The sequence below is a fragment of the Chelonoidis abingdonii genome, chromosome 1 (genome assembly GCF_003597395.2).
Source record: "Chelonoidis abingdonii isolate Lonesome George chromosome 1, CheloAbing_2.0, whole genome shotgun sequence".
Lineage (NCBI taxonomy): Eukaryota > Metazoa > Chordata > Testudines > Testudinidae > Chelonoidis > Chelonoidis abingdonii.
Window position 1 is genome coordinate 209,543,014 of NC_133769.1, and position 22,906 is coordinate 209,565,919.

At 44.3% G+C, this 22,906-nt stretch overlaps 1 protein-coding gene across 1 annotated transcript in view; it reads left to right on the forward strand.

Annotated features, from left to right (window-relative positions):
- Positions 1-2,823: 2,823 nt before the first annotated feature.
- The window catches only part of PDE9A (phosphodiesterase 9A), a 91,530-nt gene continuing 71,447 nt past the window's right edge, over positions 2,824-22,906 (forward strand). Inside the window, exons 1-3 of the mRNA XM_032763579.2 lie at positions 2,824-3,147; positions 20,674-20,744; positions 22,554-22,631. Of these exons, the coding sequence (XP_032619470.1) occupies positions 3,079-3,147; positions 20,674-20,744; positions 22,554-22,631 (218 nt within the window). The 5' untranslated portion in view covers positions 2,824-3,078. The remainder of the gene's footprint in view (positions 3,148-20,673; positions 20,745-22,553; positions 22,632-22,906) is intronic.

The window sequence follows — 22,906 nt, forward strand, 5'->3', positions numbered from 1 at the left end:
AGGCCCAATGCAGAGAGATGCCCCCAACCAAGAGGCCTTGCAGGCCACACTTGGAGGGGGATCATAACCCCGACGGGGCAGGGGCAACGCTGGGAAGAAGGGTCCTGCCACCTAGAGCCTGAGGGCATGTGGCCACTGCCAGAGCAAATGTCTGGCCCGCAGCATCCCTGCAGCACAGCCGGGGCCTGAGAAGGAGGCCTGGGACTTGTGAGGAACAGACTGAACTTGCCTTACATTCCAGAGAGCACCCCAGAGCGGGGACACCCTAGCCCCTGCCCTAAGTGACCGCAAGGTTGGGCGTTGATCCCACCAAGAATCCTGGGCCCAGCCTTGTTGGGCTTACAAGGACTTTGCTGCACAGGAGGGTGGAAGGGGAGCCCTTGGGATCAGGCAGGCCTCTGGGTAAAGGAAGTGGAAGCAAGGACTCAGATCAGGGAGGGGCAAACTTTTTGGCTCGAGAGCCACATCTGGGTATCGAAATTGTATGATGGACCATGAGTGCTCACAAAATTGAGAGTTGGGGTGTGGGATGGGGTGAGGGTTCTGGCTGGGGGTGGGGCTGGGGATAAGGGGTTTGGGGTGTAGGAGGGTGCGCCAGGTGGGACCAAGGGGTTTGGAGGGCAGGAGGGGAATCGGGGCTCGGTCAGGGGGTTGGAGTGGGGCAGCCAGGGGCACCGCTTCCGCAGCTCCCATTGCCCATGGTTCCTGACCAATGGGAGCTGCAGGGGTGATGCCTGGAGCAGGGGCAGCATGAGAAGCCCCCTGGCTGCTCCTATGCATAGGAGCTGGAGGGGGGGGACATACTGCTGCTGCTTCTGAGAGCTATGCGGAGTGGGGCAAGCCCTGGACCCTGATCCCCAGTGGGAGCTTGAGGGCCAGATGTGGCCCCTGGGCCATAGTTTGTCCACCCCTGACTCAGATCCTTTTGCTAGCCCATTTCACCGGGGTAGCGTATAAAGCAGAAAAGTTCTCCACAATAGTGGAATCATTCCCCCACTTACACACGCATGGACAGAATTAAACTGAAATGAGAACTGGAGGAACTTCTTGCATTTTTCTGAATGCTAACCTAGACATGTTCCATTTGGTTGGATGCTTGGGATAAGGGATGGTTCTCTCCAGCTCAGTGTTTTGAAAAGAACAGAGGACTGATCAAACTAGACAAACACAAAAACAGGTGAGTGATGTAACTAATACCCAAGATTATTGGTTGAATATATGATGTTGCATGTGAGTCTCAGTAACAGAATAATGTGATAAACAAATCAGCAGGGAAAGTGAAACATGTTGCTAAACTGTGTGTCATGCCCCTTTCCTCCAGGAGTTACACTATAAATAACCTACTACTGCTGCTATGTAATGGAGATTTTCCTTTATTTCAAGTATTGAAGTTGCATAGTTTGGTGCTAAACGGGCAGAATTCAAATCCTACTCCTGACCTGTCATGAAGTTTGTTACAAGAGAATTTAAAAAATCTGCTTATCTTCAACCAACTTTTATAAATCTACAATGAGATTATGAAATACAAGAGTAGACCTTCTAATAAAAGTGGTTTACTAAACTCTGAGATCTTATAAAGACCTCTAGCTCATCATTTATAAAGATTGTCTGCCGACACTATTAGGGTGGTATTGATACAATTGTGGGTCTGATCTGCATTTATTACTTGGGCAAAGCTTCCACTTAAATCCATGAGAGTTCTGCTCGAATAAGGCCTGCAGGTTCTGACTCACTTTTGACTCTGTCCATGGTCCTCTTCCTCAGTTACTTAAGGCCCAATTCTGACCCCCTTACTCATACTGAGGAGTGCCTCACTACACAAGTAGTCCCATTAACATCAGCTCATACAATAAGGGCCATCATGTGAATCAGAGAGGCAGATTTGGGCCCTCAATGCATCCACCGTTTCGCATCTTCCATAGTTTCTCTCAGCCTGCCATACAAAAGTCAGTGAAATATTTTATTAACTCAGCTGCAGAAGCACTAAAAGCCGCAGAAAGCACTTAGAAATAAATGTAACCTAATGCGCTATTTCCAGCAGCACTACCTGCTCACAGCTTGCCTGATCATGTCTGCCTTGTGAAGTCAGAGGAATCGCTGTCTCAAAGTCTCTTCACGCTGCCACGGAGAATTACCAACCACTGTTCTTGTTCCCCATAGACACTGACAATGCAAAACAAGACAGACATTCAGCAGATGGCATTTGGAGTTCTCTTAGAATCAAACAGCAAATGTATTGCTCCCTCCAGTTTTCAGACTGTGTTTTCAGATATGGTACACGTTTCCTGGAGTACTTAACATTTACCTAAATTTCTTTTAAACAGAGGAATTGCATTTAGGACATTAGTCAATCGCAATAGGCAGGGTTTGTTTTCTGCAAACTTTATTACTGTAACTCTTTCTTGCCTGGCTTGTGTTCTATGCAATGATAACAAAGGCGGTATATAAATGAAACTACTTAGTTTTAGCTGGGTCTGTCCCAGCTCTGGCTACATGGGGTTTTTAAAATGGGTTGTGTCAGCGTTCAGTGCAGCTGGGAGTCTGTCACACTTCTTAAAATGCATAGAAAGGCAACTGAAAGGATAGATGTTAATTGATTATTCTGTTTCCATTTCACCAGAAAAATAAGTGACACTGACTGCAGTCTAATGTAGAGGATTCTCCCAGTGATAAGTGGCACTTTGTCTTGTGTGTTGAAAGCAACTAATCAAACCCGACTATCCAGTACAGCATTACAGATTGATTGCCCACAGGCTCCCAGCTCTGAAGTCAAAGGGGGTTGCTATGGGAATCGGGAGGGCACTTGAAGACAGGATCTGAAGCTTGTGTTTCCCTGTCCAAGGCAGCTGAAGTCAGAGAAAAGAAAAACTAAGAGAAGGGGGCACGCGCGGACACAGCCACAGCAAAATGCATGCATGTTAGAGGAGGGATCTTCATAGCATGAAACTGTGGTATATGGAAGAGCAAAGACACTAAAGGATCTGGCAGAGGTGGCTCAGTGTTGTTTGACTAATCCCTTTTTCCTGCTATTTAGCTGACACTATAAAAAGTAAACAGTAAAAGTCCAACTGTAACAAGATGGGATCCGGCTCCTCAACTTACCGACCCAAGTGTATTTATTTGGATATCGATGGAAGAATTCAAAAGGTACTTTTTTTCTTATTTTTCACTAACTGGTGTCTCTTTCAGTAAGCAGCAGCAATAATGATGGCAGGCTGTATTTAGTATGTGACCCATAAGCTACAAAAGGTGTTTATATTCAGCTCTGGCATGGATCTTGACTCTTTGTAAAATGCTCTTGAGTTCCTTCTGTTTTCCAAATGAATATAGGGTTTGGGGGTTTTTTTAAGGTGCAATTAGGAGACTCTGTGCTGCAGGGAGTGTGTGTGTGTGTGTGTGTGTGTGAATTCCTGATTTAATAGTCTTCCAGGATTGCTCTACGTGTTTACAAAGTTTTGCATGTGGAAAGGTGCTTTCCTTGTTTTCACATGATCAACAGTAACTGGAAGAGAAGCTATGTTGCATTATTTTGAGATTGTCTAGCACACCGAAATTAAAGGCAGGAAGACATTTTAAAATACACTTTAAATGGTATAGGAAGCTATTTCGTTATTATAGTGTATTCTGTATTTGTAGCAACAGGTAAGGATCCCCAATAACATTGGCAAAGTCCTTCTTCCATATCATTAAACTTTTATCAAACTTCAGATATTGTTTGTGTGCTCAGTGCTATACAGAACATAGAGGAAGATGCTTTCCCTGCTCTGAGGAATGTTTAGTAACTCAAAAACATACAGCTCAAAAAATATGTGAAATATATTAGACATGCATTTTACACATAAACACTCTACTGTTTCTATTGCTAATTTATCCTAGATGATCTTTTAGCCACAAATCAAGTGCCTTATCTTATACAGCAAATAGAAGACAGTAAGCTATTAAAGAGTGATCTTACTGTGACTTGCAAAATTCAAAATAGCCATCTTTTTAAGGTTCAAGCCTAAATTATTATTTCATCTAGCCTCAGCTTTTCCTTTGCAAAAAAAATAGCAGTGTGCATTTCCCCCATGTTTTTAAATGACCTTATAAATAGGTACACCTCTACCCCGATATAACGCTACCTGATATAACACAAATTCGGATATAACGCGGTAAAGCAGTGCTCTGGGGGGGCGGGGCTGCACGCTCTGCCAGATCAAATCAAGTTCGATATAACGCGGTAAGATTTTTTGGCTCCCGAGGACAGTGTTATATCAAGGTGGAGGTGTAATTTAGGATTAGCTGCCTACAGTCATATCAAAGTGTGTCGCCTTTGCCTGAAGTTCCTCCCACCCACACATACACACTGCTCTGGTCACATATAAGCCCACAGAAGCATGTCAGTAGAGAATCAGGCATGTAGTCAAAATAAGATCTTGGATAATGTACAGCTGCACAAGTTTCCCCAGAGCAGAATATTATCACCTCATCAGTTTGGGGGCTTTGAGTTGAAGGTGAAATCTCTGTTGCTGTCAGCTCTTCGTCACTAGCAGAAAGGAGCATCCAAACTCTGTTAAACAGGAGGGAGGATTTACGTTTTGCCACAGTCTAGCAGAGCTAGTTTCCTAATAATCCAAGGAAATGACACTTGCTGTGTGAAGTTCCTTAACACTTTCAAAATTAGAAAAACAAAGATTTTAATTTTTATTTTAAAAAGATCAAGAGCATTTACATCATATTTACTAAATAATACTTGTCACTTCCTCCTGGTAAAAATTGAGCATTTCCCAGGATTAGTCTCTGGAGAGTAATTGTATTGCAGAAGAACACTCCAGAGGCATGACTGCATGAAATAACAACGCAAACTCAAGCAATATAAATTTTGCTAGATAAACGTTATCTGTTTCTTTTGTCAGATATGAAATTCCATCTGTGCAATGTTTGGAAGGATTCCTGCAGTAAAAATATAGAGTAAATGGGGGTTCATTCAGGGTAAGCAGAGCATTTCGCAAAGCCTCGTGCCTCCTAAGTAAAGATATAATTAGACAAAAGGAATCCATAATCTTCCAAGGAATGCAGTATTTGTGATTTCTAGAGGCAGCTCATTAAACTAATGCTGAACTACTCCTTACTTGACCCACTACTGAAATATGATCATTATAAAATTGTTTGAGTCTGAAACGATTTAGCCCCAAAGTCTGACTGTACTGATGAACATTTCAGAGTATTGTAACGGAGGTGGGCATCTGATGATGATAATGATAATAATAATAAATACTTTTGCATTTAAATGGCCTGATTCTGACCTCATACCATTTTTGCATTGGAGTACACCATTGACTTCTGTGGAGCTACTCCTCATTTAAATCAGAGGACAATCAGACTCATTGAGTATTATGCCTGAGGATCTGTTGTGTAGCACATTACACTTTGAGGAGCTGTTAATGAAAACATTCACATTTAATTAAGCATCACATCCTAGCAGGTAAGTGTAGTGTTAGGTAAACTGAGGCACAAAGCTGGTACATGACCTGACTCTGTCTAACTGCTAGACCAGGGTGCTCAGTATATTGAGATCCTGGTAGTCTGCAGAATGAAAGTGTTTGTTTGAGAACTCAGCAGTAGAATCAGAGAATCGTAGGTTGGGAAGGAACCTCAAGAGGTCATTTAGTCTCTGGCACTCAATGTAGAGTTCTACACCATCCCTGATAGACATTAATCTAACCTACTCTTAAAAATCTCCAGAGATGGAGAATCCACATCCTCCCTGGGCAATTTATTCCAGCATTTAACCACCCTAACAGGAAGTTTTTTCCTTATTTCCACCTAAACCTCCATTGCTGTAATTTAAGCCCATTGTTTCTTGCTCTATCCTCAAAGGTTAAGGAGAACATTTTCTCTCCCTCCACCTTGTAAGAACCTTTTACGTACTTGAAAACTCTTATCATGTCCCCTCTCATCTTCTTTTCCCCAGACTAAACAAACCCAATTTTTTCAATCTTCCCTCATGGTTCATGTTTTCTAGACCTTAAGTCATCTTTGTTGCTCTTCTCTGGACTGTCTCCAATTTGTCCGCATCTTTCCTGAAATGTGGGGCCCAGAACTGGACACAGTACTCCACTTGAGGCCAAATCAGCGCAGAGTAGAGCAAAAGAATTACTCCTCATGTCTGGCTTACAATACTCCTGCTAATACATCCCGGAATGATGTTTGCTTTTTTTGCAACCATGTTGACTCATATTAGGCTTGTGATCCACTCTGACCCCCAGATCCCTTTCTGAAGTACTCCGGCCAACTTTCACACGCTCTTTATTCATATGAGTAGTCCTATATGAGCACCCATAGTCAGGGCTGCTCAGAAGATTCAGGGAGCCTGTGGCAGGGCTGGGTCTTCGGCAGTAATTCAGCGACGGGTCCATCTCGGAGGGAAGGACTCACCACCAAATGCAGCTGAAGAATGAAGCGGCGTCAGTAGAGCAGCCTAAGTGCTGCTGATCGCAGCTTTTTTTTTTTTTTTCCACTACTTGCTGCGCTTGTACTCACTAGGCGGTGGGTCCTTCACTCACTCCAAGTCTTTCACTGCACTGAAGGACCTGCCACCAAAGACCCGGCGCAAGTGAAGGGCCCGCCACGGAAGTACCGCAGAAAACCCGGAGCGGCTTATGGGGCGGGGCCTGAGGAAAATTGCCCCACTTCTGCTCCCCTCCCTGGGCAGCTCTGCCCATAGGATTACTGTTTTGCAGTGGCTCTCAACCTTTCTAGACTACTGTATCCCTCTTAGGAATCTGATTTGTCTTGCATACTCCAACTTTCATCTCAGTTAAAAACAACTTGCTTACAAAATCAGATAGAAAAATACAGAAGTGTCACAGCACACTAGTTCTGAAAAATTGCTTAATTTTCTCATTTTTACCATATAATTATAAAATAAATTAATTGGAACATAAATATTGTACTTGCATTTCAGTGTATAGTATATAGAGATGTATAAACAAGTCATTCTGTATGAAATTTTAGTTTGTACTGATGTCGCTAGTGCTTTTTATGTAGCCTGTTGTAAACCTAGGCAAATCTCTAGAAGAACTGATGTACCCCCTGGAAGACCTCTTTGTACCCCCCGTGATACACGTACCTTTGGTTGAGAACCACTGTAGTTATGCATGGGAATAATTGTCTGCAGGATCAGGGCCATAGTTCTTGATGTTAGACCCCTAAAGACAACAGCCCATGAAAAATAGTGCAGATCATGATTCATGTAATTTGTTTCAGCTTTCCCTGTGACTCATCAAATTTCAGTGAATTCAAGGAAGCTGATAAAATAGTTTCTTTATGTCTAGTTATTAATGCAGCACATTAAGCAATGGACATTCTAAAACACCCTGTCATGTTAAACTATTTGTACAGTACAGCTTAGTGAATATTTTTTAGAGTAAAAAATGGTTTAAAACAGACTTCAGAAATTTGGAAGAGGGGATCATATCAATAGTTAATGCTCCTTTCTGCATTCTCTTTAAAAGGTGGTATCTCTGCTTAGCTGGTTGGGTATTTTCAGCATATTTCTTAGAGCCCCAAGCATTCTTCCAAGCACTTCCAAGCACTAGGGCCACCATCCTTCTGGCCAGAAGGACTGCACAGATCCACACTGAGCTTTCATCACTTCCTGTACCAGTCACTACATCTCTACAAAGCACACAGCTTCTGCAACACTCCTTCTTCCCATGGCATTCCTGACCAGGAATCTAGTCTGGAGCTCTCATGTGCCAGTGCTTACCTAGTTCCAGGGCTAAGCCCCGCGGGGCACCTCTCAGCTTGGCAGTTCAGAGCCCCATCACCGTTGGACTTGCTGTGTCAGTTGTTATGAAAGTAAAAAAATTGCTTGAACCCCGGCACCTAATTGCTTGTAACTCTTTCGTTACAAATTAAGCACTGACCAGTACACATCACCAAGTGCCCACCAGATAATTTCTCTTTACTGAGGGTTCCACCTGAAGATGTTTCTTCCAAACCTCTCAGTTTGTAGATATTAAAAAGTAGCAGAGGGTAAAAAGGTATGTTTGATCATACAGTCGTGTGTCTTGAAATCACAATATGCAGGATCTTTCTGGCTTCTGTGCTTCATTTCACAATCACATGCTATCATTAGAAAAGTATTCATTTACTCTTCATCTGTGGACTGTGCTGAAATGACTATCCTCAGAATCTGCCAGTGTTCTTGAGAGAAGACTGACCCATATAGGAGTTAGATCTCTGTCCCCAACTGATCTAACATCCACCCCTCTGTCTGATACACACGCAATGTAAAAAGCTAGTGGAAGGTTTGAATTCTTGGATTGCTGTTTCTCTCTTCCCCTACCCCCAACAAGAATTACACCTGCATAAACCAAGAATCAGGCATAACATTTTGAATAGAACATTTAAAACTTTAGTAGGATAGTTGCAACACAAAATGAGCATCCTAGCTCAGTGTTGTGTTGTATCCTAAATCGTTTAGACAAGACTACCAATTATAATTATACCTTGCTCTAATTGTGTTTTTTTTCAATCAGTAGGTCCCAAAGCACTTTACAAAAGAGGCAAGTTTCGTTATCCCCATTTTATAGATGGAAAACTGAGGCATTGACAGGTGAAGTTACTGGGCCAACTATTAATTAGGTTGGGAAATAAAGGAGAAACAACCTGATATTTTGGATAGGGATAGGCTCAAGTTACACTACTTGGATCTGAATTTCAAACACTCATAAACTCTTGGTATTTAGAAGTGAGGTTTTAGATGGGGCTCATATCTATGTTTGGGAAATATAACTGATAAGATAGGTAGTCTTATCAGTACTTCCTCAGCTTCTCAAGAACACCATTTGATTACAAAATTAGAAAAGAAAGTTTCTTCTTTCCCAGTGATTTCAACACAGTAGCATTTAAGTGCTCCTGTTTCACATTGATATGGCCATGTAAGGCTATTGGAGAGGAAAGGATAATCATGATGAGAGAAATATCACATCAGTCTTCCTATTTAGCAATTCAAAATTCTTCTGTGAAAACTGTTGTTAAAGCAATTCAATAACACTTTTCACAGCCTGGACAAGAAACATTACACAATAAGGCATAATTGTATTGTGCCAACTCTGCACCCCTTCTCTGAGCTGGACACAGGCACTGATAGATGTCCTAAGGTAGCATGCATCTGAACCTATTTCTCTTTTTGGTTTGGGCATAAACCCCCTTTGCTTACACGGATCCAGAGGCCCCTAACGCAGAGACCCAATTTCACACACAGGAATTCTGAGACAATTTATATAAAGGAATATAAGCAAGGGAATGGGTAAAGACTGACGGGCCAAAAGAGGATGGGGGACTGAAGGGAATTCAATAGCGACAGTAAAACAATAGTATCATCCCTCCCCTTTCTGCCCCCCCAAAAGTACCCAAAACCTTCACACACATGTGCAGCCCACCTAAGGCCTCAGATCACACCAGTAGTGCACATAAAGCAGAAATGCGCTAGGTTGGTGGGGTGCGCTTCTCGGTGGCTGCTCAGTTTGGACCTCTGACCTGTCAGGGTACCCTTGCTCCTTGGCTACTCAGCCTTCACCTGTCCTTGGGACATATGTGAGTCTGAATCCAAAGTGTTCACCACCAGTTGCAGTCTAGCAGTGTTCATCACAGACAGTCCTGTTCCCTGGCCTCACAGACACCCACACCCAGTGCAACACAGTCCTTCTCCTTTCCACCAAGGCGCTTCTCCCCCTGCCTCTCCACCTACTCCTCCCATTTGTTCTGGAATCCTCCGGCTTCTTGCCCCTCTTGGCAACTGAGCCACCAAAACTTGGCTGCTTGCACTTAGGCACCATCTACTGACTTATTATGGTATGTCGTATGACATAAGCTGTGCTGCAGTGTTCTTCTACAGACACTAACATTTTACACAGTTCTAAAAGGTTGCAAACCCCATACTGTTTGACAGTGATCCTGCCTATTTTACTGACTGAAAAAATACATCACCTAAGAGTACTGATGTCAGATCCAACAGGTTGATGCTACCATGCAAAGGGCTGGAAGCCAAGCACAGGTTTGCTTCGAAAGTATTTTTTGCACTACTCAATTAGGAATTTCACTGGGGGAAAAAAAATTCAAATGCTTGTTGAAAAATTGGAACAAAATCCAATTATCAACAAAAATTAATAAGGGATAGAATTCTGACATGCGGAAAATGAGCTACTCTGAAGCTAAACATAGAACAGAATTTGCGTTTATACACTGTTTCCTGCTCATGGTATCCAGATCCCAAAGTGAAATACAAAGTACTTAGTTTTAAACTGGTAGGGTAGAGACTATGTGTAGTCAGAGCAGTTATTATGTCTTTAATAATAGCTCCTGCTCAGCCTTGAATATTAAAATGTGTTTTATTGAGTGGGAATATTGGGCAAGACACGGGTTATTAATCTCTACCCTCTCCACAACGTACCATGAGATCTTTGACATACCCCAGAGCTGTACACAAGGGCCTAAGATAGAAAGGATGTTTATCTAAAAATGTTACAGAAATATTAGCATTGTGGCTGTGACCCAAAACCCAGTCCATAAGCATTAGCGCTGACTCAGTGGCCTATTTCACACTCTTTGCACGCTTAATCCAACTATTATTTCCACTCCAGAAAGTCTCAGTCATCTCATTAGTCACTCTGCTTTCTTTCCTTGCTTCATGTTACTCTCAGAAGCAACCCGAGCATGTTCTGTGCTTAAATCTAATGGCTACATGTTGGCTTTGTTGGAGGCTTATTAAAATGATTGTGCAAAATATTAAATGATGACTAGTTTCACTGTCCTTTTTTCTAAGCTTATTGGAAATTCCTCTAAAGATGGGGGGGAAACAGGGACTGAAATGTAGCAAATGTTAACCCTAAAACCGGGGAAGCAACTATGTGCAGTTGCTATAATGTTTTTGAGGATTATATTCCTTCCATTGCTGTCTGGCACATGCACATGGGAGAGGCGGTTAATTGGATTTATATATGGTTGGGGATCTTGAAGTTAGCAATCTGCAAATTCAGACTGAACCCTCTAGCACCTTCTCCTCCAGCTTTAGAGTGTTGTTAAAAGAGAACCAGAATAAAAATGACTAAACTGAACTGGGTCTGATAGTTCAATAAAGAGAAGTTTGTGACAGCATTTCTGCAGGGAACTGGACAGGGAAGGAAATAGCTGGTGAAATATAGAGCCTTCTATCTCAAGGTGGTGAGTTCAAGTCCAGTCAAAAATTGTAGCAACTTTTGGTAACTACAACATGAGGTCTATTTGAAATGAACCTAGTGGCGCCAGTCGAGTTCCCAACAGATAAGAATCCACACAATCTTGTCACCCTTGCCAATGGAATTAACAGAGAAACTAAGGACTGAATGGTTATATTTCCTCAATCCACCACTAAACTCTAGATGTCAGTTCTCCAGGGTGTTGCTGGGACAGTGTATGGCAACCTGAATTGCCACTGCCTGTGCTATATCTCTTCTATGGATAAGCAGAAGAATTCAGTCAGAGTTCCAATCCAGCACCCTTCACTACAGTCACATGATTTTGGTAACTCTAGTGATTGGCACCCAGGTTGGCCTAGCAGCAGCGTGAGTGTCCACACTGCAAAGCCACAGGGGAATTGCTGCATCCACACTGGTACTGTACTCATGCCTGTAAGGCCATAGAACTTCTGGGAGCACATCCCATAGTTCTTAGTCCTGCTCTAAGCTGTGCCACTCTATGAATTTATTTTTTTGGAAGCATAGTTTGGGACAACCTGGGCACCTGTGTGGAAGTGGTCTTAGCCCACCAATTCAATGAAGTACTTCTTGTTTGGCACTCTCTAGATTTCTGTCCAGGGTGGACCTCTGTCCCAATATGTGGATAACGATGGCTCCTACTCTGAGATGTTGGCATTAATGCAACTCAGGATGGATACAGGACATCAGACACAACAGAGGGCATTTCAGTAGGCACTTGTCATCCTGAGAAAACCATGGCAGCAGGGCTTGTTAAGAAGATCATGCAGGCTGCATGCAGATATGGAGCAGTGGAGACAGCTGATGCAGCTTTTAATAGCTGGAATCCCAGTAAGCTGATTGGCAATTCTGGAGCAGGACCACAACAGAATGATGGGACTGCATTATCATGCAGACCTAGGATGATGACAGTTAGTGGTTCTAGAACTTCTGTATGAGGAAATATGCCTTTCTGGAGTGTGTGATGAGCTTCCCTTGGCTCTTAAGTACCGGGACATGCAGCTGAGAGAGGCCAGAAGTGAGTTGCAATTGCCATCTGGAAGCAGATTACCACAGACTGTGACAGGTCGGTAGCTAATCATTTTGCTATTGGCAATTAGGGTGACCAGATGTCCCAATTTTATTGGGAAAGTCCTAATATTTGGGGCTTTGCCAGTTACCCCCCGTCCACTGTCCTGATTTTTCACACTTGCTATCTGGTCACCCTATGGATTTGGCTACACTGGAGAGTTGCAGTGCTAGTGGTGGCTTTACAGTGCTGCAACTCACTCACCGTCCACACTTGCAAGGCACATACAGCGCTATATTTCCCTGGCTACAGCGCTGGTTGTTCTCCACCTCGATGAGAGGAATAAAGACTATAGCACTGCTCATGCAGCACTGCCTGGCCAGTATGGCCACCAAAAGCGCTGTTATTGGCCTCCAGAAGTATTCGGAGGTATCCCAGAATGCCTGTTCTAGCCACTCTGCTCATCAGTTCGACCTCTACTGCCCTGGCCTCAGGTGACCAACTGTTAAATGCCCCGGGAATTTTAAAAATCCCCTTCCTGTTTGCTCAGCCAGGTGTGGAGTGCAATCAGTGAATCTTTCCAGGTGACCATGCCTCCACGTGCCAAACGAAGCCCCAGCATGGAGCAATGGCGAGTTGCTGGACCTCATCAGTGTTTGGGGGAGGAAGCTGTGCAGTTCACAGCTGCGCTCCAGCCGTAGGAATTACGATACCTATGGGCAGATATCAAGGCCATGCTGGAAAGGGGCCATGACCGGGACGCTGCGCTGCAGTGCAGGTTAAAGTGAAGGAGCTGCGGAGTGCCTACTGCAAAGCCCGCAAGAGGGAAACCGCCGCTCCGGTGCTGCCCCCACGACCTGCCGTTTTTACAAGAGCTGGACGCGATACTTGGGGTGACCCCACCTCCAATCCGAGGACCATGATGGACACTTCAGAGCGGGGGGGGAGGAGAGAAGGAGGGAGGAAACGAGAGTGAGGGTACTGGGGTGGGGGAGACACCCGGAGTCCCTGGAGGCATGCAGCCAGGAGCTCTTCTCAGCCAGGAGGAAGGTAGCCAGTCGCAGCAGCCGGTACTTGGTGGAGGACAAACAGAGGAGCGGGTTCCCGGTAAGCGCTTTTTTTTTCAGGATGGAAATTTTTCGGGAGAGGAGGGAGGGTTTAGGGCTGCATGCATGCATGCCTAGATGCGAATAGCGCATTGATGTGGTCTATCACGTCGCGGTAATCGGCCTCGGTAATCTCTTCAAAGTTTCAGCCAGAGCGTGGGCAATGCGCTTGCGCAAGTTTATTGGAGAGCCACTGTGGTCCTTGTCCCAGTCAGGCTAACGCATTGTCCGCGCCACTGTGCCACGAGGGGTGGGGGACCATTGCTGCACACAGGCAAGCTGCATAGGGCCAGGGTGGAATCCGCATTGCTGTAGAAGACCCTCCGTGCTTCCCAGGTGACCCGCAGCAGCGAGATATCTTCCAGGATAAACTCCTGTGGAAAATGTTGGGAGAGTGTTCAGTGTAGGTGCCCTGCAGCTGTTTGCTTTCCCCAATGCACAGAAACCCCAGTACAGTACCCTGAAGCAATCAGTCCCCCTTACTCACCATTTCGGGGCTCCCGTGGGTTATGTGCGCTCTCTTTGGGATGGGAAAATTATGCTATTGTGAAGACTGTTACTCCTTCACTGTGGGGAATAACTGTCTGGATATAAACAATGCTGCCTCTGTTAAGTGTTGCATTTTTGCCTTTCCACAAGCAACCTTGAGATCTCGGCTGCCCGTGTTATCACAGCTGAAGAGACTCCAAAACCTCCGGAAGAAGCCGCGAAAAAAGCAAAGACGACATGCTGCAAAGCAGTTATGGATCACTCTCCACAGAGAATCAAAAAGTGCAGGACTGGAGGGAAAGGGAAAGCAGGATCCACCAGAAAAACGCAGCGCCAGGAAGAAAAGCACAAAGCAGCTGATAAGCATCCTGGCGCGCCAAGCGGACTCTATCCAGGCGCTCGTAGCCATGCAGGCGCAGAGCACTACCGCGCCCTCCCCTTGTCCCAAAGCTCTTTCCCTTGTGCCCCATGTCAGCTCCAAAACCCCTTCCCAGCATCCAGGTTCTTACCACCACCAGCTGCCTCCAACACACCTGTACGTTCCACCAACCAGCCCTGAGAACTACGACCCTTACCCTCTGCACTCAACCCCCATCACCATGCAGTATAGGCATCCTGAAGTGCAGCAGTCATTGCACAGCACTCCAGACAGGACATATTCAAACCTGTGACTGTACAGTTCCCACCCCCCCCCTGCCCTTTTTAGGTTCCCAAAAGTTGTGTGTCTGTCAATAAAGTTATTTTCTTTTCAATAAATGAATTCTTGGCTTTGAAAACAGTCTTTATTATTGCAGAAAGTCAAAGATACCTTAGCCCAGGAAAGAAACAGGCACTGCAAATCAGCTTAGGAAAACAGATTCCTACTAACATTGTAACCACTGCACTTCACTCCCGTGCAAGGCACCAAACATTACTGTTGGTTTTCAGCCTCAAATTCCTCCCTCAAGGCATCCCTAATCCTTGTAGCCCTGTGCTGGGCCTCTCTAGTAGCCCTGCTCTCTGGCTGTGCAAATTCAGCCTCCAGGCATTGAACCTCGGAGGTCCATGCCTGACTGAATCTTTCACCCTTCCCTTCACAAATATTATGGAAGGGTACAGCACGCGATATAACCGCGGGATGCTGCTTTCCCCAAGTCCAGCTTTCCCATACAGAGATCGCCAGCGCCCCTTTAAACGGCCAAAAGCACACTCCACAGTCATTCGGCACGGCTCAGCCTGTAGTTGAACCGTCCTTGCTGCTGTCAAGCTCCTGTATGTACGGTTTCATGAGCCAAGGCATTAACAGGTAAGCGGGGTCTCCAAGGATCACAATGGCATTTCACGTCCCCCTACTGTGATCTTCCGGTCTGGGAAAAAAGTCCCGGCCTGCAGCTTCCTGAACAGGCCAGTGTTCCGAAAGATGCGTGGCATCATGCACCTTTCCAGGCAGCCTGTGTTAATGTCAATGAAAACCTTGCCCACGTGATCCACCACAGCGCCTGGAGAACCATAGAGAAATACCCCTTCCGATTAATGTACTCGATGCTAGGTGGGGTGGTGCCAGAATAGGAATATGTGTCCCATCTATCGCCCCTCCACAGTTAGGGAAACCCATTTGTGCAAAGCCATCCACAATGTCCTGCACGTTCCCCAGAGTCACGGTTCTTCTTAGCAGGATGCGATTAATGGCCCTGCAAACTTGCATCAACACGATTCCAACGGTCGACTTTCCCACTCCAAACTGGTTCGTGACGATCGGTAGCTGTCTGGAGTTGCCAGCTTCCAGATTGCAATAGCCACCCGCTTCTCCACCGGCAGGGCAGCTCTCAATCTCGTGTCCTTTGCGCCGCAGGGTGGGGCGAGCTCAGCACACAGTCCCATGAAAGTGGCTTTCTCTCATCCGAAAAGTTCTGCAGCCACTGCTCGTCACCAGACTTGCATGACGATGTAATCCCACCAGTCAGTGCTTGTTTCCCAAGCCCAAAAGTGGCATTCCATGGTGCTGAGCATGTCCATGAATGCCACAAGCAATTTCATGTCGTACGCATTACACGACTCGCTATCATCGTCGGACTCCTCATTGTCACTTTTGATCTTAAGGAATAGCTCAACTGCTAAACATGATGTGCTGATGAGACTCATCAGCATACTCCTCAGCAGTTTGGGCTCCATTTCCCGCAGACCAAAACGGAACACAGAATCACGCTGCACTGAAACCGTGCAAAGATGGCGCCAAGTGTGGACGGGAATACAGGGATTGCTGGGATGTGAAATGGTGCATCACAGGGCGTTGGGACAGGAAGCAGAATGACTCTCACCCTCTGCCCCCTTGCTACAACCCACGGCGCCAGAATGGGACGAGATGCTCTGTAGGATAGCTGCCCATAATGCACCACTCTCAACACCGCTGGAAATGCTGCAAATGTGGCCACACTGCAGCACTGGTAGCTGTCAGTGTGGCCACACTGCAGCATTTTCCCTACACAGCTGTATGAAGACAGCTGTAACTCCCAGCGCTGTACTGCTGCAAGTGTAGCCAAACCCTATGTGGCAATGAATGTTTGCAAGTTAATATCATTGTGGTTCACCCATAGATGGTGAAAATTGCTAATGTCTGTGTAATAAAAGTGGGCTTTGAGTGAATGGGCTTTTCAGACTATGCTAGGGCTATAAATGGCGCACATGTGCCCAAAGTCCACCCCCCCACCCCCCTACATGAGTTACACATAATGTAAAATAGAAAGGATACTACTATCTCATTAATCAGGCCTTAGGGCAAAATAACTCACCACTTCAGTCTCAAAACAAAGGGCCCAACCCTTTTCCCACTGAGAAGTCACCAGGAAAACTCCCATTTACTTCATCGGGAGTAAGAATGTGCAGGCAATCACAGAAACAATTGTATATTTGCTGGGAAATGATTGCTTGCTGGCTGACTGCTTTGCTTTAAAAGAGAATGAAGCCAATCAGAAGAGTTCAGCAGCTGACAAAGGAAAAGACCTTTTATAGCATAAAATCATTGGATTAAAGAAAAATCCCCTAAAGACAATCATTCAAATCATAGAATATCAAGGTTGGAAGGGACCTCAGGAGGTCATCTAGTCCAACCCCTGCTCAAAGTAGGACCAAGCCCCAACTAAATCTTGAGCTCCTTATCAAAATGCAACAAGTGATTTATGAATCACAGTTTCTATCAAACTTTTACAAGACCAAGAAAATTAGGACTCTAGCCCATAGTCCACTTTGCACGCTTTTGTTATTATCTGGAACTTTTAAAAAATCATCCTGGCTTCGTTGAAAGCCCTGTGTTTTCCTTCATGAAGCAAGCTGGCTTTCTGACCTTTAGTGCTTCCTGAATATTTATCTTATCCCACTCTTATCCCAGTTTCTGGTCACTAATAATTGATTTCCAGAATGAGAACCCCGGACACCTGAAATAGCACTCCCAGCATGTCACAAAAGTTCATTCTGAGTTCAGCTGCAATTGCCATCATCTCCTAAATTATTGAATTTGTCAGTTGTTTGTACAGTAATGGGCTTGTGATATTGTGTAAGACAGTTTTAGTAGCTAGCGCCTCAGAAAGATGCTGCGTTTTACTAAGAGCAGGATTTCAGCCATATCTAAATCTGATTAAAAATATATTTAAAACCTTGATGTATTGCTTTGATTGCAGCTGGACTGTATTAAACTAAGGTCCATCACTGTGGTGATTATCAAAATAGCCATATAGGATAAATTGACTCTTGATGCCAATTACTTTCCAAATAACGTGTAAATAACTGGTAATGATCTGTCTTGGCTTTTTAATGATCTAACTGTTCAATCCTATAAATTTAATCTAGATACCTGAATGAGTGGGGAAATGCACTAACATTTATCCCTTTCTCTTAATATTAAAAAACCCCATCACCAACAAAAACCACATGCCACCACTACTACAATGAGGTTTTTAATTTCTCCCAGAGGCTGGGATATGAAACATTGGTTAAATATCTGCTCTAAAAGGCAGCACATCTTACCTAGTCTCAAACATCCTATGCATTGCCAATTCTTAAAATTCTATTATGACTTTTGTGATACTTGGTGTGTGTTCTTAAATCCCCAACTCCTGGAATCTTTTTATTACGTGAAAATCTCAACTTTCATTGTCTGGGGGGAAAATGTTATGTTTCTGCCCCAGGGTTGTGTAGAAAAGCTTGCCAACATGATCCCTAAAGGCTCAAAAATTAGAAGGCAAATACGAACCCAATATCTGTATATATACTTTGGTTTCAAAATCACAAGATGAATCTCATTTTTGGCCTAATTTATGATTTATTTGAATCCTTAGGGCTGCAAGCATCAGTACAAGATTGAGTCCTGATCTTATAGGTGGGGCTGGTAGCACCACCTATTATTAAGATTGCCTGACACCTCACATTATAAGACCCTGTTTTCAGTTGCTTATAATTTTGCCAAACTTTGACTATATGGGTTGAAGTGGTCCGTGTTGGATGTCTGCTTCAGGCTGAATTTATTTATTTAGTTTAATTTCAACCAAAACTGTTCAGCCATATCTGAGAACAAGACTAGGGAAATGTAAATTTTGCCCAGGTTAAACAACTTCTAAGACCTTTTCTTTGATATGATATGGGGGTGGGGAAAGGGGAGCTTGCTTTGGAGCAGGGACTTGAAATTTGGTCTTTGTGTCAGGGATGTGCCTTTTATCATCCCTGTGAAAATCTGCCCAAATTTGGCCAAGGTTAAAGCCTTTGAAAAATTTCAGTTTGCACATGCTCAGTAGAGACTTCTTAGATTTTAGTGGCTAAATCCCCTGAAGATTCCATGAGCACCAGGCACATTACAGCCCGGGTCTGAGCAGGACTTGTTCTGCAATTACAGCTCTAGGCTGCTACAGGCCAAGCTGAATCAGAGCCAAGGCACTGGAACTGAAAGCAGACACTGGGCTTTTAATGGCCCCTCTGCTGGGCCCAGGCAGTGAGGAGGAGGGTGCTGCAAGGAAAGAGCCAGACCTGAGGGAGAACAGATAGAACAAGGAGCCTGAGGGGGCTGCATGCTGACAGAGGGTGGGAGGGTGGGGAAAGAGAGACTTGGGCAGGCTGATCAAGGAGACTGGCACTGGCTGAATAAAGAGACTGGAATTATGAGCTAGGGAAGGAGGGAGACGTGTTTCAGATCAGGAGTTGGGGCAAGAGAGGGACTAAGACTGGGAATCAGGGAAAGTAATGGGGAGCAAGCCAGTAGGTGGGAGGAGACTGGAACTGAGGTGGGGCAGGGTGAAGGAAGTGACCAGGGAGGGGAGAGAGCTCTGAGGAGCTGGGTGCACAGGAGAAGTGGGACTGACTAGACAAACAGAGTGGTTCAAAGAGCTGGGAAGCGAGAGAGAACAGTGAAGTTGGATGAGGAGACTAGGGAAGGAGACTGGGAATGTGGGTGGAGGGAGCAACTGGAGGCCAGGGTGGAGGAGAGAGGCAGACTGGATGAGACGCCAAGAGGGGAGAACTGGGACCTGCTGAGCAAAGAGGTTGGGACTGGAGTGAGAAGCCTGAGGCATGGAGACTGCGAGCTGCAAAGTGAAGAGAATGAGATTTGAAGAAGGAGCCAGGAGTGAGGAAGCAACAGGATTGGAACAGGCTGGAGAAGGGGTCATGCTTGCGGGGGAATAGACAGAAAAATCCATGCCTAGTAGAGCACACTCCCCATTAGAGCCTGGAATGGAAAGCAAGATCCTTGAGTCTCACCATTCCTCTGCTGTCAGCAAATATGTGTGAAACCCACTGGCAAAGTGTCCTGTCTCCCCTCTAGTGCTAGTCCACACACAGGATGATAACCTACTACTGCTATCAGTTATTCTGTTAACTCAAATGGAAGAGGTCTGTGTGGCAGAAGGAATGAGGCAGGGGATTACAGGAAGACCATGAGTGTGTCCTTTCTCTTTCTGTTACCTTCCAACTTCTGCAACAAATGAAGCAGGGGTCTGACAGACAACAGCCTTCTTTACTATATAATTATGATTCATCTTCAGAGCAGGTCTATCCTGTGCACGGAAAGAGGCAGGGGTCCCGTGGAACATGTAGTTAAAGACTATATCATAATGCAAATACACAAAGGGGTGGCATGGAAAACCTAACTCCAGCATTTCCTGACTTTTGGAGATTTTTAAACTGATATCTTTTAGGATTGTCTTTGCAACCTTAATAGTGTTTTTTTAACATCATTTTTTGTGTGTAAAAGGAAAAATGGGCATTCTTTGGGGGTCAACAGCAGTGGGAAAAATTAGAATTTGTCTCAAGTGGATTCAACTGCTAACTTAACTGTACTGCAATAGTGCCGTGCATTACAGTGGGAAGTTTGGCATACTTGGAAAACATTATATTCTGTCTAAATTACAGAACCAGATCCTCAGCTGATATAAATCAGTGTAGCGCTGTTGACTTGAATTAACCAATGCCTACTGACACTGAGGATCTAACCCATTATATACACATCCTTCAGCACTTACAATTGTTTCTTTCTACAATATGTGGTCATGATCATTAGCTAGATTGTGTATGATAAAGTTTCTTTGCTATCATTTCAGGTACCCTAGCTATATTTGTAGATAGTTGGTTTAGGATTGCAAAATCCCCTTTCCTCATCTGCTTTCTCATTGAAAATAAATGAATTAGAAAAATGGGAAGAGAAGAAAAGGAGGAAAGAATTCCAACACTCAGGGCAAATCAGATATTTCAAAAGCGAGGATGATCATTTACATAAAGCCAGTACATGAGGTTAATGTCCGATGGAATTTAACCATACCTTCTCTTCTTTCTTGTTTTCCTTCGCTGCTGCTGTTTTGCTTGGAAGGTGATCTTCAGTAAATACTGCAATTCCAGAGATATTGTGGACCTCTTCTGCATTGCAACTGGGTTACCAAGGTGGGTATCACTAGGTACTTTTGACAAGGGCTAACACACCTTTCACCTTGGTTCCTTCCCTTTTCAGAACAATTCAGAAGTCACCCCAAAATGGAACCCCTCACCCAACAATCCCTGAGTTTTGGGAAGAGGAGAAGATATTTCAAAATCCAGACCTGAACCCAGATTTGGATTTTGCATCTCAGGCATATCTCAAGTTACAGTAGGTGGGAATCAGAAATTAGGGTACCACTAATTCATGCATAAATATAAATAGAGGAGGGCTTAATGCACTATTGGAAGGTGCTCAGATATCACAATATTGGTCTGGTATAAGGAACAGAAGAGAAGAGAGGGGTGTTTTGGAAACTGTGCACAGACAAGCCCAGTCAAGGATACCAATTTTACATTTGGGGCACTGTCAAATAGAACTATACCAATCTTGTTCAAGGCTCCTGGTATCCAAACAGAGTACCCACTAGAATTGTGCACAAGTGGGACAAACAAAGAAAAATGTCACTGAGTCCCTTGTTCCAGGCCATGTTCTCCTTTATTTGGGTTATTTCTGTGGAGGGAGTATGGTCTAAAAATTCCATGAGTCTCCACTCCTGAAGTTTCTTGTTAATTGTTTCATTTGGGATAGAGTTTGGTGTTCCTATCCTCCACAAAGGGAGTTGGCTGGAGGTTTCACCCATGAATCTGGGGGAATCAGCCAGCAGCCCTGTGTCTGTGCACTGGAGTCCAGTTTCCACTGCTCCCTGGACATCACAGGACCCTTGAAACAGGGTATGCAGAGAGGAGGAGGAAGTCGTTTAAATCTGTACATGCCCACAGTACAAAACCCAAGAAAAACAACAACAAATCATTAAATCACAGGGTTATTGAGTGTGGTCAACTCTATGGGCATCTGGAGAATCCTATTGACTACTATTTACATAAAACTCTGGGATGAAATCCAATAAGCTTTGATGTTTACCCTTGCTATTCCTCCTCCTTTGATATTGGAGAAATCAACAATTGTCATTTGCCTGTGATGTCAAACACTTCCACTGTCACTCAGAAAACCTTGTTTAAAAATGTAAGCCATCTGTGGACAATAACAGGAGGGTTTCAGTTAAACAGGCTGGGTTATGGTTTGTTTTAAATAGGGCCATACAAAAGGCTGCTGAATTTTCACTGATTTCAAACAAGCTTCTGGTGAGCCCATTTCAGTCTGTGGTGCCAAAACTAGCAAAATAATATTCAGAAAACATTGCCCTCTTTTCAGTTACTGTTGGTGTTTTGTTTTTGTTTGTTGTGAAGGAGTTTCTTTAACACTTTCAGAGTTCCCTTTTGTAAAAGAAGTGAATAAGAACACTGATAATCACTTGTGTAGAATGAAGGGGGTTGGATTTTGTATGTGTTATCTCAAGGTAAGTATTTTTATTGATTTTTAACTCAGTCAATATATATCTGCCAAGTCAATAAATCATGATACCTCCTCAGTGGAAGTCAGTATCTGATTATTCAGCAGCACAGCATATGTGATTTTATAGGGAGCAAAGTCCCCTCTGGGGACAGACAAGAGCACAGTTGCATTTTAGTCACAAATGTCTCTTGTGGTTGTACTGTACAGAACATAGCCGTTAACGACCTAATTCTCCATGGCCTTGCCCCTTGTGTAGTCATCTACACCAGTTCAAAATGGGTGCGATACAGTAGCTACTCAGAATGGGAGTGTTTTAAGCCCACTTAGCCAGTTATACCAGTGCAATGCAAGGTCTGAGGCAGCGCAGAATCAGGACCATCGCTTTCTAGGTTAAATAAACCTCTTTGATTCGTGTCTTTCAGGAACACAACTATCTCACTTTTGACGGTTGATAATTGCATGGTATCCATCGATCCAACAATGCCAGCAAACTCAGAGAGGTAAGCCTGAGGAGGGCTCGATCCTGTAAAATAGCATCAAGCCAAGGGAACAGGATTTGCGTAGCCACAAATACCTTTCCTGTGCAACGTGACAGGAAAGCCTGTGTAGTGGGAGGTAGCTGTCAGCAGAAGTTGGGCACAAGATTATAACACGAATGCCTCTTTGGTTTTTAATTTTACCTGTTTTTAAGTAGGAAAAACCACTGCACATAAGTTTTTAATATAGAACATCTTTTTACAACCCACTATGTTTACTCCAAAGCTCCCAGCTCCCT